Here is a 14,859-nt window from a genome sequence, read left to right on the forward strand (position 1 = left end):
TAGCCAGGGCTCTGCTTGAAGGAAAACACTAAGAGCTGCCATCTGGTTTTTCTGCCCTCCCCAGACCCCATGCCCATGGAGCCACATGCCCAAAAGCCTATGGCCTCAGCCCACATGGCTCCTGCTGCTGGGGACACAAGGACACCTGGCCATCCACCTCCTCCAGAGATGCCTTCTGAGCTGGGGGTCTGTGGTGAGTCCTTCTGAGCTAGCCTCCTGGGTGTTGAGCAAGAAGTAGGAGGCCTAAGAGGAAGCCCAGGGTAGTTTGGGATTAACACTGAGCATGGGCTGTGAGCCAGGGAAAGGAGGGAACCAGAGTATTCTGGTCACCTGCTCTTCCTGTGGGAAGTGACAGGACCAAATAAGCTCTGATGAGCTACCTGCTTGAGATTTTCAGGCGTGGGAGGAGAAGGTTGGATCAGGGACTTGACATAAATATGCAGCAGTTGCCCTTCAGGAGGGATCCTAGTAAAGATCAGACCATAATTTACTTGACTGGAGGTACAGCAAAGGAGATAGAGGGTAGGTATAAGGTAACTGCATTTTTGAATGAGTTAAAGGGGAGATTGCCAACTACATAGCCTGGTAGGAGTCATTTTGTTCACAGCAATGGGGAAAAGCAGAGGTTAGGTAAGCCAGCTGGAGAATGTGAGGGAGTCTGACCAGCCACTCGCTCTCCCTGTAGACTTTGAGAAGCCTGAGGGCCCTCGGCCTGCCAACAGCAGCTCCCCTGGATCACCAGTGGCGTCTAGCCCCAGCAGACTGAGCCCTACTCCAGATGGGCCTCCTCCCCTGGCTCAGCCCCCACTGATCCTGCAGCCCTTGGCCTCCCCACTGCAGGTGGGTGTACCACCCATGACTCTGCCCATCATCCTCAACCCCGCTCTCATTGAGGCCACTTCACCAGTGCCCCTCCTGGCTACGCCCCGCCCCACAGACCCCATGCCCACCTCTGAGGTCAACTAAGGCAGGCTCCTCAGAGATCAGGACCAGTACTTCCTATCAGGCTGTCCTCGGCCACCCTCCCACCTGTCCCAAGGGCCACAAACTTCTCAGGCCCAGCCTGAGCTGCTGTCGCTGCTACTTGGATGGGGACCTGAAAAAGAGAACTTTTATAGCCCCTCCTGGAATCCACAATCAGGCTGAGGAACCTTTTTCCTTTGCTCCCCATTCCTGGGGTTCTAACCTGAGAGCGCACTCAGGTATTGCCTGCAGCCTGGCAGCCCTGGGGAGGCATCTCTATGCCAGCCTGCAGTGCCTGCCCTCCTGCCCCTCCTGCCCTGTGGTCAGGCATTGATAGCCAAGCCAACCATTCTGCACTTTGTGTCCCTCTCCCATCTCCATTCCCATCAGCCCTGGGCCACCTCCTCCAGTTCTTCCTCTTTTATTAATTAGTTGGTCGGTTTGGAGAGTTGATTGGCACCATGGAGGGTTGGCAGGTGGGGCTGGACAGAGGGACTGCTACCCACAGGAGCATGTACATATGGAAAAACAGGACAACAATGGACTTTTTATGATGTAATAAATGTCTTAGTACCAATGTCATTGCTTTTCCCTCTGGTTTCCTTCTTGAACTTATGGGCACCATGTTATTGGGATACCCAGGGCTTGGACCTTGCATGAACAGAAGTGAGGCTGGCCTACCAACAGTCTGGCCCACATGGCCCCAGGCTACCAGCCATCCAGGCGCCAGTCAGGATTCCTTCCCCAGTGTTGCTGCCCTACAACCATCACCACCACCACTACAACAGCAGTGTGCCCTTGTTACCAGGGATATTCAAGGGTTTAGGCACTTGTCCTCTTCCCTAACTGCTCCAAGGTGGACACCTGAGACAGCCTAGACTGGGGTCAAAAGGAAAGTGAACCAGAGCTGAGCTGTAGTTCTTCAGAAGTCTTCCCTCAGATGTGCCTCGTGGTCCAGGAGCACAAAGGGGAGTCCGTGGGGCTTAGGAAGGATGCCATCTTGTCCGCAGCTGTGATCGTGTGTTTCTGGCCACAGGGCATTCATTTTGGCCCCAGACTGAGGAGGGACAGTTTTGTCCATCCATCTCAGTTACTGAAGCATGATTGAAGAACCCCTCCCCTTCTTCCCCTTTGTTTTATGGTAAGATAAGTGGGAGTGTGTTGGGGGCAGGCAGAGTGGCTCCTACAGGGCTGAGGGTGGGATGTAGAATGCTATGTATTGAGCTTTTCCGGATGAAGTATCTACCTCGTTTTGGCTTCTTCCTCCAAAGTGGTCCCTTCGCCTCTGGGGGGAGACAAGGGAGTGGTACTACCTGTTGTACTACCGGCTGGCCTCCCCCATGGGGAGTTATGGGCACTCACCCTCTTCATCTGGGACCAGCTGGCTATATGATCATTCAGGACCTCGGGCTTCCCTTTGCTCAGTACCACCACCTGGATGTTGCTGGGAGTCTAAACCTCAGGAAGTACCTTCCTCACGTATAGAAAAGGGCACCTTGGAAATGGGAAGAGCTTGATGTGGAAAAATACATGCAACGTCGTGAAGTTCCGACACTAGTTTTTCCCTCTTCCTTCATTCTCCCCAGGTAGTCCAGACCATGCCTGGTTTCCACACTAACCAGAAGCCTTGCCTGACCCTATCCCTAGGAAAATTAGGAGAATGGCCACACCCCTGATCTGCACTTTTTCTGTATGAATGCAGACAGGCCTGGATCTTCAGTCAGGTGGACACTAGGGCCCTCTCCTTAAGCTATGAGCTATGATGTCTCTGTTCTCCCATTTGAGCTCCACAAGCACTGCCTTTAAATATTTATTTGAGAGAGGGAGAAAGAGAGAATCCCAAGCAGGCTCTACACTGCCAGTGCAGAGCCCAGTGTTGGGGTTTGAACATACCAACAGTGAGATCATGACCTGAGCCGAAGTCGGACGTTTAACCAACAGAACCACCCAGGCACCCCTCAGGTATTTGCTTTCGTTCTGGGTTCACTGCTTGAGACACAGGTGGCTATGAGTAAGTAAAAACCACTCAGCCCCCGAGCTTCAGTTGAAGAAAAAGAATTTTATTTAGTTCAAGTATACCTCCTTTCGATACTCCTCGCTCAGCTTCGGAGATGCTAGTTTTTCTTGGCTCTCCTCTGCCTCACTGGCCATACCTCTTAAGTTTCCTTTGCTGGCTCCTCAGTCCTAATCATTAGAATGCCCCAGGGCCTGGCCCTTGTTCCTCAAATTCTTTCTCCACACTCACTTGCTAGGTGATACTGTCCACTGTCAGGACTAAATACCATCCATTACACTGACTTTTTGTCCAACTCCCCCTCATCATCTCCACTTGTATGCCTCAGGCTCTCAAAGGAAAAATTTTGATCGCCCCCTACAAACCCACTCCTCCCCCGGTGTGCCCCATGTCACTAAAGGACAACTTCATTCTTCCAGGTTCTCAGCCAAACCACTCCCATCCTACATCTGACTCCTCAAGCAAATCTTGTTGCTTCTGTCATTCAAATTTATCTAGAATGTGCCTACTTCTCACCATCCTCACCCATTTTCACCCAAGTCTAAGCCACCATCTGTTGGACCACTGGTCTCCCTCCTTCATTCCAGTCCTGTACTCTCTACTCTCCACACAGCAGGCAAGTGTATCTTTTTAAAACACGTCATATCATTTTCACTCCATTGCTCAAAACCCTCCAGGGGCGCCTGGGTGACTCGGTTGGTTGGGCGGCTGACTTGGGCTCAGGTTCATGATCTCACAGCTCATGAGTTCAAGCGCCAGGTTGGGCTCTGTGCTGACAGCTCGGGGCCTGGAGCCTGCTTTGGATTCTGTGTCTCCCTCTCTCTCTGCCCTTCCCTGTCTCTCTCTCTCTCTCTCTCTCTCTCTCTCTCTCTGTCTCTCTCTCTCTCTCTGTCTCAAAAATAAACATTAAAGAGAAAACACCTCCAAAGGCTTTACATCTCATCAGAATAGAGTCCAAAGTTCTTATTTTATCCCACCTACCTAAGCTTCTTGCTCTTTCTCAAACATACCAAACACATTTGTGTTGAAACTGGTCCCTCCACCTGGAAAGCTTTTCCCCCAAATGTCCACATCACTTTCTTCCTCACTTTTCTCAAGTCATAGTTCAAATGTTACCTCATCAGACAAGTCTTCCCTCATTGCTACAAAGAAAACCCTTGTTATTATCTCCTTGCCTACTTTATTTTTCTACTAACACTTATCACCAACTGATATAACCCATTTGATTTTTATCTATAAACGAAGACCTTATTTTCTAGAGTAGGCCCTCACTATTTATTAGTGAACAAATGGAGTGAATTCATTGTGCCTCTGCTTTGGGGCCAGGTATAGTGATAGGGCTAGGTACAGAAACAGAGATAATCATTAGGCTGGAAATTAGTGGAATAAACAAGAGGTTTCTTAATCCCAGATAGATGAGGCTATAGTAACTGACAAACTACTTTGAATCAGTGAAAATCTCCAGACAAAATAGTGGGAATTAGAGTTGACTGATAGATAAATGCGGGTTCATTATACTATTCTCTCCACTGTTTATGTGTTTGAAATTTTCTATAATAGTTTTGCTTTAAAAATCTTCTGATATGTGCAACTGGGTGGCTCAGTCGATTGAGCGTCCAACTTTGGCTCAGGTCATGATCTCACAGTTTGTGGATTCGAGCCCCACCTCAGGCTCTGTGCTGTTTGCTCAGAGCCTGGAGCCTGCTTCAAATTCTGTGTCTGCTTCTCTCTCTGCCCCTCCCCCACTCACACTTTGTCTCACTCTGTTTCTCAAAAATAAATAAATGTAAAAAAAATTTTTTTTAATCTTCTGATAAATTACAACTCAGAATCTTATAACTAAAATAGCTCAACCTCGGGTGCCTGGCTTAGTCAGTGGAGCCTGTGACTCTTGATCTCGGGGTCGTGAGTTCAAGCCCCATGTTGAGTGGAGAGATTACATAAAAATAAAATAGCTCAATTTGTATGGGCTTTTTTAGAGGCAGTCATGGAGACTGGAAGAATTGATGCCAATTTCAGCTGGTAGTTTATGAGCACTTTGAAAGGACAGTTGTGATCATTGCAACAAGCACAGGCTCACTAAGTTGGAGTTTATCAAACCAACCTCATTCCATTTTAATGTAAGGGTTATGGATCTGATTTACCAGGGGAATGTAGTAGGCAATATCCCTGGATGTCAGCAAAATTTTCAGTGGTATTTTATGATATTGACTTGAGAGGCTCACAGTGGAAAGGCCTGCTTTGTTTTATATCAGTTTAAGGAAGAGCTTCATCCTAGAATTAGTAGACTGGGTATTTTCATTTCTAGCTATTGTGTTTGGTTGTTACTTCACCTCTCTGAGACTTAATTTCTTCATCAGTAGAGGTAATATTTATCTCCAAGGGCTGTTGGGAGGAAGAATAAGAACTTATACTAATAGTACCTTAACACACTACCTGACACATTCCATTTGCAGGGAAGATGAAGAGGAGGGGGAAGTAACAGGAAATAGCCCACATCAAGGGCCATAACAGTCTGCCTTTTATGCAGACCCATGCAGGCCTGTAATTCCATTACCAAGGTCAGAGGCAAGTTGCAGGGGAACTCTGAAACAAAAGTCTGTGTCCAGGGCATCTGGGTGACTCAGTCGGTTGAGCATCCGACTTTGACTCAGGTCATGATCTCACGTTTGTGGAGTTGGAGCAGAGCATCAGCTTGCTTCTATCAGCGCTGGGCCTGCTTCAGATCCTCTGACCCCTCTCTCTCTCTCTGCTCCTCCCCCACTCACACTCTCTCTCCAAAATAAATAAACATAAAAAAAAAAAAAATCAGTGTTCTACCATGAGCCTACTCACACTTAGGTCATGAGCCTAAGGGAGGACTACTCCAGGAATGGAGATTGCTCATGGACCCCCTAAAGGGAAACTCTACCAGTCACAGATCTTCAGCCTCAGAGTCCTTACTTTAGGTAATCCTGTACTGATCTTGCTGCCACTGAAAGTGTTCAAACAGTTGGGAGCTATATAAAAGGAAATTTCCTACATTGGAGGAAGTTTGAACTATTAAGATTTTGGATGCCATTTCAAAAAACTTTTTTTCTTTCTTTTTTGGGGGCGGAGGGGCAGAGGGAGAGAGAGAATGTTAGGCAGCTTCCATGCCCAGCGCAGAGCCCAACCGTGGGGCTGGATCTCACGACCGTGAGATCATGAGGCGAAATCAAGAGTCCCTTCGCTTAACCGCCTGAGCCACCCAGACGCCCCTGGATGCCTTTTCAATTCTAATATTACAAATCTCCGTGATGGATGAGCAAGACTTGAGTCTCCCAGATAAACACCTCTTTTTCTTCATTCTGCCCAGAGCTCTGGAGCTCAGATCTGAAAATCTGGCCCTCTGTGACCCGGGCATTTATAGAGTAAGATTTAGGTTCAGATGGTCTCCTCCAGGGGGGGGAGGCTGAGTAAGAGAGACTGAGCAAGAAAGGATTATGGAGTCTCCTTGAGGCACCACAAGGGCCGCCAGATGGCGCCCCGGGACCGACTGCAAGATCAATTACCTTTTCCCCTAACTCTTCCCGTCAGTGGGGCCCCGCTCCGGGCGGACCGGAGGGCTGGGGCCCGCCAGCTTCCCCCTGGGGTTCCCCGGTTTCAGAGGTGACCAAGCATTAGGTCCAGCAGATAAGCTGAGTAGCAGCGGGGACTGTCAACCGTCTGGGGCAGGCAGGGTGGGTGAGGAGACCGGAGCCGGGGCCCTTGGCCGGAGGATGCTTCTTGGTCAGAGAATCCAGCCTCAGGCAGGTCCCCAAGCCAGAGCTCGCGCTTTAGCTGACAGTCAACCTCGCTCCAGGCTCCCGGGGCGCAGCTAACAGTTCCCCTCTAAGGGGCGCGCCTGAGTCGCTCATGATTGGCTGCACGAGTCCGGAGTTAAACTTTCAGCCAATGAAAAAGGGCACGGGGCGTGACGCACGGGAACGTCACGGGAATTCCCCCCTCCCGGGGGTGGAAAAGGGGCTTTCCCGGTTGGAGCCTCAGTGGCTGTGGAGAGGTGACGCGACCTGTCCAAGGTGGGTCGGGCCGGGAGAGAAGCCGGAATCGGATCCGCAGCCGCGGTGAGTGGCCGGGTTCAAACCCCTGAGTGGCTAGGACACGGCGAAGGGCGGAAGGAGGGCCTTTAACTGACCGAGTCCCAGGGCTGGAGAGCGGCTTAAGCACGCGCGCGCGCACACACACACCACACACACACACACACACACACACACACACACACACACAGTACGCACACAAACAAGACACATGGATACCCATCGACATCCTGTATAAAAAAACACGCGGAGCCATACGTGCACCTATGCGTGTGCTGGCGAGTGCACAGCATTGTCCATTCACTCAGAATGCACATATGCACACGCAAACATGCTCACCCGTGCACAGGTGCCTGGACCCATACTTTTCACGCACAAACTCAAATATGTTCACCTGTGCTCTTATATATCAAGACAAGCTTAGACGCCTCCACAATGAGAAGTTTAAGGACGCTCACCTGTACACAGCCATGCTCACTTGCATATGCATATTGACACTACGCACACACAACATTCACGCAAGCACATGGGACAACACACACTCTGTACGTGTGCTAGAGACACACACCAGTATCATGCACGGATACGGGACTGGGGCAGGGGGCGTGGGCACCCAGAGCAGGTGTGGTGCGGGAATCCAACGGCTGTTGACGTTTTGGGGAGAGGTAACAGAAGACCCCATCTCAAGAAACAGACACCTTTCGTTCCCCCGCCCAGCGGCCCCAGAGTCCGTTCTTGGGGCAGAACCCTGGGGCCCCCCCACTGGGAAGAGCCCCCGCCTACAGGCCTTCGGAAAGGAGGCCTTCCTACAGCAGGAATGTCCCCACAAAAGCCCCCGGGTGAATCAGCCGTGGCCTCTCTCGGGGTAGAAAATCCCAAGGTTGCTCCAGGACGGGGGAGGCGAAGGGGGCGGGAGGCGGGCCTGGCCCCGGCCTAAGAGCGTCCTCCAGCCTAGAAAGACCCTCCAGTCCCGGGAGCCCGCCCTGACACGAGGGGGTGGGGACCAACACCCGAGGACGCTTCCCTGGGTCTGGTTGCCCCTCTGCCCGAAGAGAGGCTACCAGAGCTCGCCGGCCAGCAACGACTTCGTGCCCCTCCCGCCTCGGGGGCGTGGCTAGTGGCGTCATTTCCAGGCCCGCCCCCCTCCGGCCCCGCCTCCCTCTGGTATTTTCGGGACTTTCCTAAGCTGTTCTAACTTTCCTGCCGCTTCTCCGGCCCAACCCAGCCCAGCTCCGGATTTCGTTCTCCACCGGATCTCGCCCGCCACACCCGGACGGGTGGCTGGAAGAGATCAAACCCTCCCCCAAATCTGGGCTCCCCTTGCCCCCCCAACTCCTGCCCTGATCTGTCTCTCCCCTTCCCCCGCCAGTCCCTCCCCCCTCCCCCCCTAAGGCGGACGCCTGAAACTCTGGGAAACAGAACCCGGCCGGAGCCACCAGACAGAGCCGGGCCTAGCCCAGAGACATGGAAAGTTGCTACGACCCAGTGAGTCACACCTGGCCCTGAAGCCAGCCGGCTACCCCCATGTCTGTCTGTTTGTCTGCGTCTGTCGGAGTCCTCTCTGCTTCCCTACACCTGTAATGCCCTCTCATTATCTCAACCTGCCTGTCAGTCTCTATCTGCAAACTGCTTCTACTAGGAGCTTTTTTAAGGGCCTTGGGAGGAAAGGGAGTGGTTACTCAGGGCTGGGAAGTGGAGGGCTCTGGGGTGGCTCAGAATCAGTTGCCACCCCAGTCTGTCTCCAAACCAGGGTCTGGATGGCATGATTGAATATGATGATTTCAAATTCGACCCGTCCATTGTGGAGCCCAAGGAGCCAGCCCCAGAGACAGGTTAGTAAGTTCCTAACCTTCCCATGTCCTAGAGAGAGCGGGAGGGAGGAGCATGTGCCCTCTGCCTTGGGAATGGGCTCAGAAATCCTGGCTCAACAAGGCCCTTCTCTCCCCAGCTGATGGCCCCTACCTGGTAATAGTGGAGCAGCCTAAACAGGTGAGTGCATGGAAGGGATGGTGTGGGATGACTTCAGCCTTGGGGACAAGTGGGGTAGTTGTAGTTGGGTGGCCATGGGGAGGGTCACTGACCAGAGGACACTTCAGGTTGGGATGGTTGGCTGCTGCTAATCACAATGGTTGTGTTGTGGTTCAGGAGAGACGCTGCCAATTATTATGGTCACTGCTGGCTGGGAGCGTGGCTGGCTAGGGGGGGTGGGGGTCTCTCCTGGTCACAATATCAATCTGCCCTGGGACCTTCAGCGTGGCTTCCGATTTCGATATGGCTGTGAAGGCCCCTCCCATGGAGGATTGCCAGGTGCCTCCAGTGAGAAGGGCCGGAAGACTTATCCCACAGTCAAGGTGAGTTAGGATGGTGCTGGAGGGTGGGCTAGTGGATAGTGTGTTCAGGGACATCACTGACAGCCCTCACCTCCCCTAGATCTGTAACTACGAGGGACCAGCCAAGATCGAGGTGGACCTGGTAACGCACAGTGACCCGCCTCGTGCTCATGCCCACAGCCTGGTGGGCAAGCAATGCTCGGAGCTGGGGGTCTGCGCCGTGTCTGTGGGGCCCAAGGACATGACTGCCCAGTAGGTGCCCCTCCGTCCTAGGCCCACCTGTCCTAGGCCCCAGCCCACTTCTATGAGCTTAGCATCTGACCAAGGGGAGAGACTTAGGTTGGCCCCAGAACCCAAGGCCCCAAGTAAAAACCAGGAAAGCTTCCTGGAGGAAGTAGGGCTGAGCTGAGCCCTGGCAGTGGGGAGGGTGCTTCAGGAAGGAAATGCCTGCTAAGCTCTGACTCCCACTCCCCCACTCAGATTTAACAACCTGGGCGTCCTGCATGTGACCAAGAAGAACATGATGGAGATTATGATACAAAAACTTCAGAGGCAGCGACTCCGCTCCAGGCCCCAGGGCCTTACGGGTATTGAGGGGGGGGGGGAGCACTTGTAGGGAGAGAGGGAGTCATGGGAGGTGGTCATGGAAGGAATGGAGAAGGAGGAGTGCCAGGGTCACGTGTACATCCACCGCACAGAGGCCGAGCGGCGGGAGCTGGAGCAGGAGGCTAAGGAGCTGAAGAAGGTGATGGACCTGAGCATTGTGAGGCTGCGCTTCTCTGCCTTCCTTCGAGCCAGTGATGGCTCCTTCTCCCTGCCCCTGAAGCCAGTCATTTCCCAGCCCATCCACGACAGCAGTGAGTATCCTGACCATCTGGGGTGCCAGGGCTAGGTGCCAGAGGAAGCATGGGGGGCAATTTCAGGCTGTGGAGTCCGGCCTGAGTTTCAACTTGACCCACCACATATGAGCTGAGTGATCTTGAGTAAGTCATTTCCCCTGAGTATGGCTTCCACCTTGGGTAAATGAAGATATTAGTAGTTTCTGTACCTCTTAGGGTTGTTCAAATAATAATGCAAAATACTTGGCTCCATAAATGGGGCCATGACTATTATGTCAGCTCAAGTAATTGATATCCCACCCCCACAGAGTCTCCTGGGGCCTCAAACCTGAAGATTTCGCGAATGGACAAGACAGCTGGCTCTGTGCGGGGTGGAGATGAGGTTTATCTGCTTTGTGACAAGGTGCAGAAAGGTGAGACTGGACCCCAGGCTGGGACTTAGGGACGCTGGGTATCAAGATGGGGAGCCAGGGCAGCTCTAAGATAAAAGGCCCTGGAGGTTCTACTAGGAGGTGTGGCCAAGCTTCAATTTCCCTTATAGATGACATTGAGGTTCGGTTCTACGAGGATGATGAGAATGGATGGCAGGCCTTTGGGGATTTCTCTCCCACAGATGTTCATAAACAGGTACCCTAGGGCCAGGGCCAGGGCTGGGGGCTGAACTAGACCAAAGCCTCAATGACACCTTATGCCCTCCTCCCCCCCTGCCAGTATGCCATTGTGTTCCGGACACCACCCTATCACAAGATGAAGATTGAGCGTCCTGTAACCGTGTTCCTGCAACTGAAACGCAAGCGTGGGGGGGATGTCTCGGACTCCAAACAGTTCACCTATTACCCTCTGGTGGAAGGTGGAGCTGGAATTAAGATGGGGGCTGGGCTGGAGTGTCCCCAGACTAGATCAGGGGACCCATGAGTCAAGTCAGGAGTGGAGAAGGGCCCGGGAAGAGGTGGTCCTAGAAGCTAGCCTGAGGGCTTTTGGAGGGAGGGCCATGACCTTACTGGGGACAGAGTTCTTGAGGCTTGGTGCAGGAGTTGGGGTTTTAACATCTCATTTCCCTCTGGCCCCAGACAAGGAAGAGGTGCAGCGGAAGCGAAGGAAAGCCTTGCCCACCTTCTCCCAGCACTTCGGGGGTGGCTCCCACATGGGTGGAGGCTCTGGGGGCTCAGCCGGAGGTTATGGAGGAGCTGGAGGAGGAGGTGAGGGGGGGGGGTGTGCTGGTGGCGGGAAGGGGGATGGAGGAGGGAGGGGTAAGGGGGGAGAGAAGTTGTGGGGTAAAAAATCGGGGAGAGTCCTGGATGGTGCCTTATACCCACAGCCCGGCCTATATCCACAGGTGGCAGCCTCGGCTTTTTCCCCTCCTCCTTGGCCTATAGCCCCTACCCGTCCGGCTCGGCCCCGATGGGCTGCTACCCGGGAGGCGGGGGCGGGGCGCAGATGGCCGCCGAGGCGCCTGGCGTGGATGCCGGGGAGGAAGCAGCAGAGCCGAGCGCGTCCCCTCTGACCCCCCAGCGCGAACCGCTGACCCCGGAGCTGCTGCAGCGAGGTACGGCCCCTAAAATCCGGGCGGTCGGGGCGCTTCGGGTGGGGACCAAGCCCGCGCCCACGTCCCTGTTGCCCCCAGCCCGGGAGTACAACGCACGCCTCTTCGGCCTGGCGCAGCGCAGTGCCCGAGCCCTGCTCGACTACGGCGTCACGGCGGACGCGCGCGCGCTGCTGGCGGGACAGCGCCACCTGCTGACAGCTCAAGACGAGAACGGAGACACGTAGGTGGGGGAAGGGAGGGAGAGCGACCCGGGCTCCCTTGGTAGGGGGGTGGGAGGGGGGTCCGGGACTTGGAGCTCGACGGTAGGTCGGGGTACAGGGCGGGAAAGGACCCTGCAAAGAGCCAGAGCCGTGGAGTCAGACAGACCTGGTTCCAAGTCCGGCTTCATTATGTACTAGTTTTGCTCAAGGTGCTTGATCTCTCCACCTTTCGGTTTTGTTGACTGTTAAAAGAGCAAGATGATAGTACTTATATACTGCACAAGGTGCTCGGGAGGATTAAGTTCAGAGGCAGCGATGTCCTTGGAGATGTCTGGGCTCCAGAAGCCCTAGGCACGGAGATTATGGAAGCGGTGGGGTTTTGGAGGTAGAGGGTGCTCTGAGTGGCTGGGCTTGCTAGGCCAGAGTCTCACTCCCCAACCCTCAGGCCGCTGCACCTAGCCATCATCCACGGGCAGACCAGTGTCATCGAGCAGATAGCCCATGTCATCTACCACGCCCGGCACCTTGGTGTTGTCAACCTCACCAATCACTTGCACCAGGTGAGGGGCACCAATCGGTGAGGGGCAGGAGTTGGAAGGCACGTGGGCCTAGGCCAGGGGTGGGCCTGGCTCACTCTGCCTGCCTTTCCAGACGCCGCTGCACCTGGCGGTGATCACTGGACAGACAGGCGTGGTGAGCTTCCTGCTGCAGGTGGGCGCAGACCCGGCACTACTGGATCGGCATGGAGACTCCGCAGTGCACCTAGCGCTCCGGGCTGGTGCCAGTGCCCCTGAACTGCTGCGCGTCCTTCTGCGCAGTGGGGTTCCCGCTGTTCCCCAGCTGTTGCACATGCCAGACTTTGAGGGTGAGTTCATCACCTCATGTGGACCGGGGGGCAAAGGTGTGGGGACCAGGGAGGGTACCTGGTGAGTGCCTAGAGTGAACGTGAGGTGTCAGGGGCCACGATAGGGTCACAGCTGTAGGCGAAGTGTCTATGTTCCTAGGCCTGTACCCAGTACACCTGGCGGTCCGTGCCCGAAGCCCCGAGTGCCTGGATCTGCTGGTGGACAGTGGGGCTGAAGTGGAGGCTGCAGAGCGGCAGGGGGGCCGAACAGCCCTGCATTTAGCCACAGAGATGGAGGAGCTGGGGTTGGTCACACATCTGGTTACCAAGGTGGGACTGAGGATTGCTGAAGGGGTGGGGCCAAGGGTTGTGGAGGAACCAAGGACAGTGAAGATGCAGGGGGAGAGGCGGCCAGTGAGTGGTGCCATCAACGACTCCCTTGAACCCCACAGCTCCGTGCCAATGTGAATGCCCGCACCTTTGCGGGAAACACACCCCTACACCTGGCAGCTGGACTGGGATCTCCCACCCTCACCCGTCTCCTTCTAAAGGCTGGTGAGCCTCATCCTTGGGATATATGAACAGGGCTGAGGGGAGGAAAAGGGGTGCCTACCAGTCCCCCCACTTGGCAGTTCTTAATGTGGGCTCTCACTGTACCTCCCCACGACTACCTCCCTCCTCAGGTGCTGACATCCACGCAGAGAATGAGGAGCCCCTGTGCCCACTGCCTTCGCCCCCCACCTCTGGTAGTGACTCAGATTCTGAGGGACCTGAGAGGGACACCCGAGGCAGCTTCCGGGGCCACACACCTCTTGACCTCACTCGCAGCACCAAGGTGAGGCTAGCCTGGAACTAGAAGCACCAGGGAATAGAGCACCTGGGCTTAGGGCTGGGGCCCAGATGACTGGCACCTGGGCTTGAGGACTGGAGTGGGAGGTCATCAAACTGAGGCTGTCTCCCCAGGTGAAGACCTTGCTGCTAAATGCTGCTCAGGACACCACAGCACCCCCCCTGACCCCTCCCAGCCCTGCAGGTGAGTTATCTTCACCCACTGCCAGATTTCAGACCCTCGCTCACAGAGGGCTCTTCTTCAGGACCTCTGAAGGAGATGGGGGGGTGTGGGGGGGTGTCCCTTGCTCCATTCCTGTTGCCACCCACTGCCCTAGTACTCTGTCCATCTTGTCTATCAGATTACCTTGAGAAAGAAGTGTCTGCCTGAGCCCATCTCTGGGCATACCAGACACGTCTGTATGTTCCCATCAGGGCCAGAGCTGCCCCTTGAGGATACAGTCCTACAGAACCTGGAGCATCTGCTAGATGGGCCAGGAGCCCAGGGCAGCTGGGCAGAGCTGGCAGAACGGCTGGGGCTGCGCAGTCTGGTGGATACATATCGGAAGACAGCTTCACCCAGCGGCAGCCTCCTGCGCAGTTACAAGGTCAGTTGGTCCCCATCCCTTGCTGCATGCCTGGCTTCCTTCCCCCAGTCTCAGATCCCAGATGCTCCCTTGGTTCCAGGGCTCCTGCCCCCACACTCAGACTCATGCCTCTTCCTTCTTCCCAGCTGGCTGGTGGGGACTTGGCGGGCCTGCTGGATGCCCTGTCTGAAATGGGCCTGGAGGAAGGAGTGAAGCTGCTGAGGGGCCCTGAGGCCCGAGACAAGCTGCCCAGCACAGGTAAAGGGGTCCCACCTGGTAGGCTGGTCTGGGCCTGGACAGTGGGAGGCCTGAGACCTTGACTGTTCCCTATCCCCTTCCCCGTGCACACTCGCCTAGCAGAGGTGAAAGAGGACAGTGCATACGGGAGCCAGTCGGTGGAACAGGAGACAGAGAAGCTGGGCTCACCCCCTGAGCCACCAGGAGGGCTCTGCCACGGGCACCCCCAGCCTCAGGTGCACTGAACTGCTGCCCACCCACCAGCTCCCCTCCCTGGGCCCCTCTGTACAGCATCCCTACCTATTCTAGTTCTTATTTAACACCCCATGCCCACCCCTCAGTTGGGGCAAATAAAGATTCTCATGGGAAAGGGAGGGTGCTTGGCTCCCTCCCTAACTTATGGCAACCCCTGA

General features: G+C 54.8%; 2 protein-coding genes across 13 annotated transcripts in view; both read left to right on the top strand.

The window, feature by feature from the left end:
* GBF1 (golgi brefeldin A resistant guanine nucleotide exchange factor 1) overlaps positions 1-1,545 on the top strand; it is a 126,046-nt gene extending 124,501 nt beyond the window's left edge. For all 10 annotated transcript variants that reach the window (XM_047825248.1, XM_047825247.1, XM_047825250.1 and 7 more), the window contains 2 exons: positions 65-193; positions 686-1,545. In XM_047825248.1, the coding sequence (XP_047681204.1) occupies positions 65-193; positions 686-966 (410 nt within the window). In that variant the 3' untranslated portion in view covers positions 967-1,545. The remainder of the gene's footprint in view (positions 1-64; positions 194-685) is intronic.
* A 5,408-nt stretch (positions 1,546-6,953) lies between these two features.
* On the top strand, positions 6,954-14,852 carry NFKB2 (nuclear factor kappa B subunit 2). 3 transcript variants are annotated; one of them, XM_047824962.1, is made up of 23 exons: positions 6,954-7,062; positions 8,405-8,520; positions 8,786-8,867; positions 8,984-9,024; positions 9,288-9,386; positions 9,466-9,617; positions 9,846-9,952; positions 10,064-10,222; positions 10,513-10,617; positions 10,746-10,831; positions 10,916-11,054; positions 11,275-11,403; positions 11,541-11,750; positions 11,829-11,970; positions 12,396-12,510; positions 12,602-12,815; positions 12,955-13,124; positions 13,247-13,349; positions 13,478-13,629; positions 13,758-13,827; positions 14,058-14,230; positions 14,356-14,467; positions 14,570-14,852. In XM_047824962.1, the coding sequence occupies exons 2-23, from the start codon at positions 8,500-8,502 to the stop codon at positions 14,689-14,691; spliced, it is 2,703 nt and encodes a 900-aa protein (XP_047680918.1). In that variant the 5' UTR covers positions 6,954-7,062; positions 8,405-8,499; the 3' UTR covers positions 14,692-14,852. The 3 variants fall into 3 exon arrangements, with proteins under 3 accessions (XP_047680918.1, XP_047680917.1, XP_047680919.1); XM_047824961.1 differs by lacking the exon at positions 6,954-7,062 and having other exon boundaries at positions 8,089-8,520; XM_047824963.1 differs by lacking the exons at positions 6,954-7,062; positions 8,405-8,520; positions 8,786-8,867; positions 8,984-9,024 and having other exon boundaries at positions 9,292-9,386; positions 9,466-9,507.
* Positions 14,853-14,859: the final 7 nt, after the last annotated feature.

The sequence above is a fragment of the Prionailurus viverrinus genome, chromosome D2, assembly GCF_022837055.1.
Source record: "Prionailurus viverrinus isolate Anna chromosome D2, UM_Priviv_1.0, whole genome shotgun sequence".
NCBI classification, from domain to species: Eukaryota; Metazoa; Chordata; class Mammalia; order Carnivora; family Felidae; genus Prionailurus; species Prionailurus viverrinus.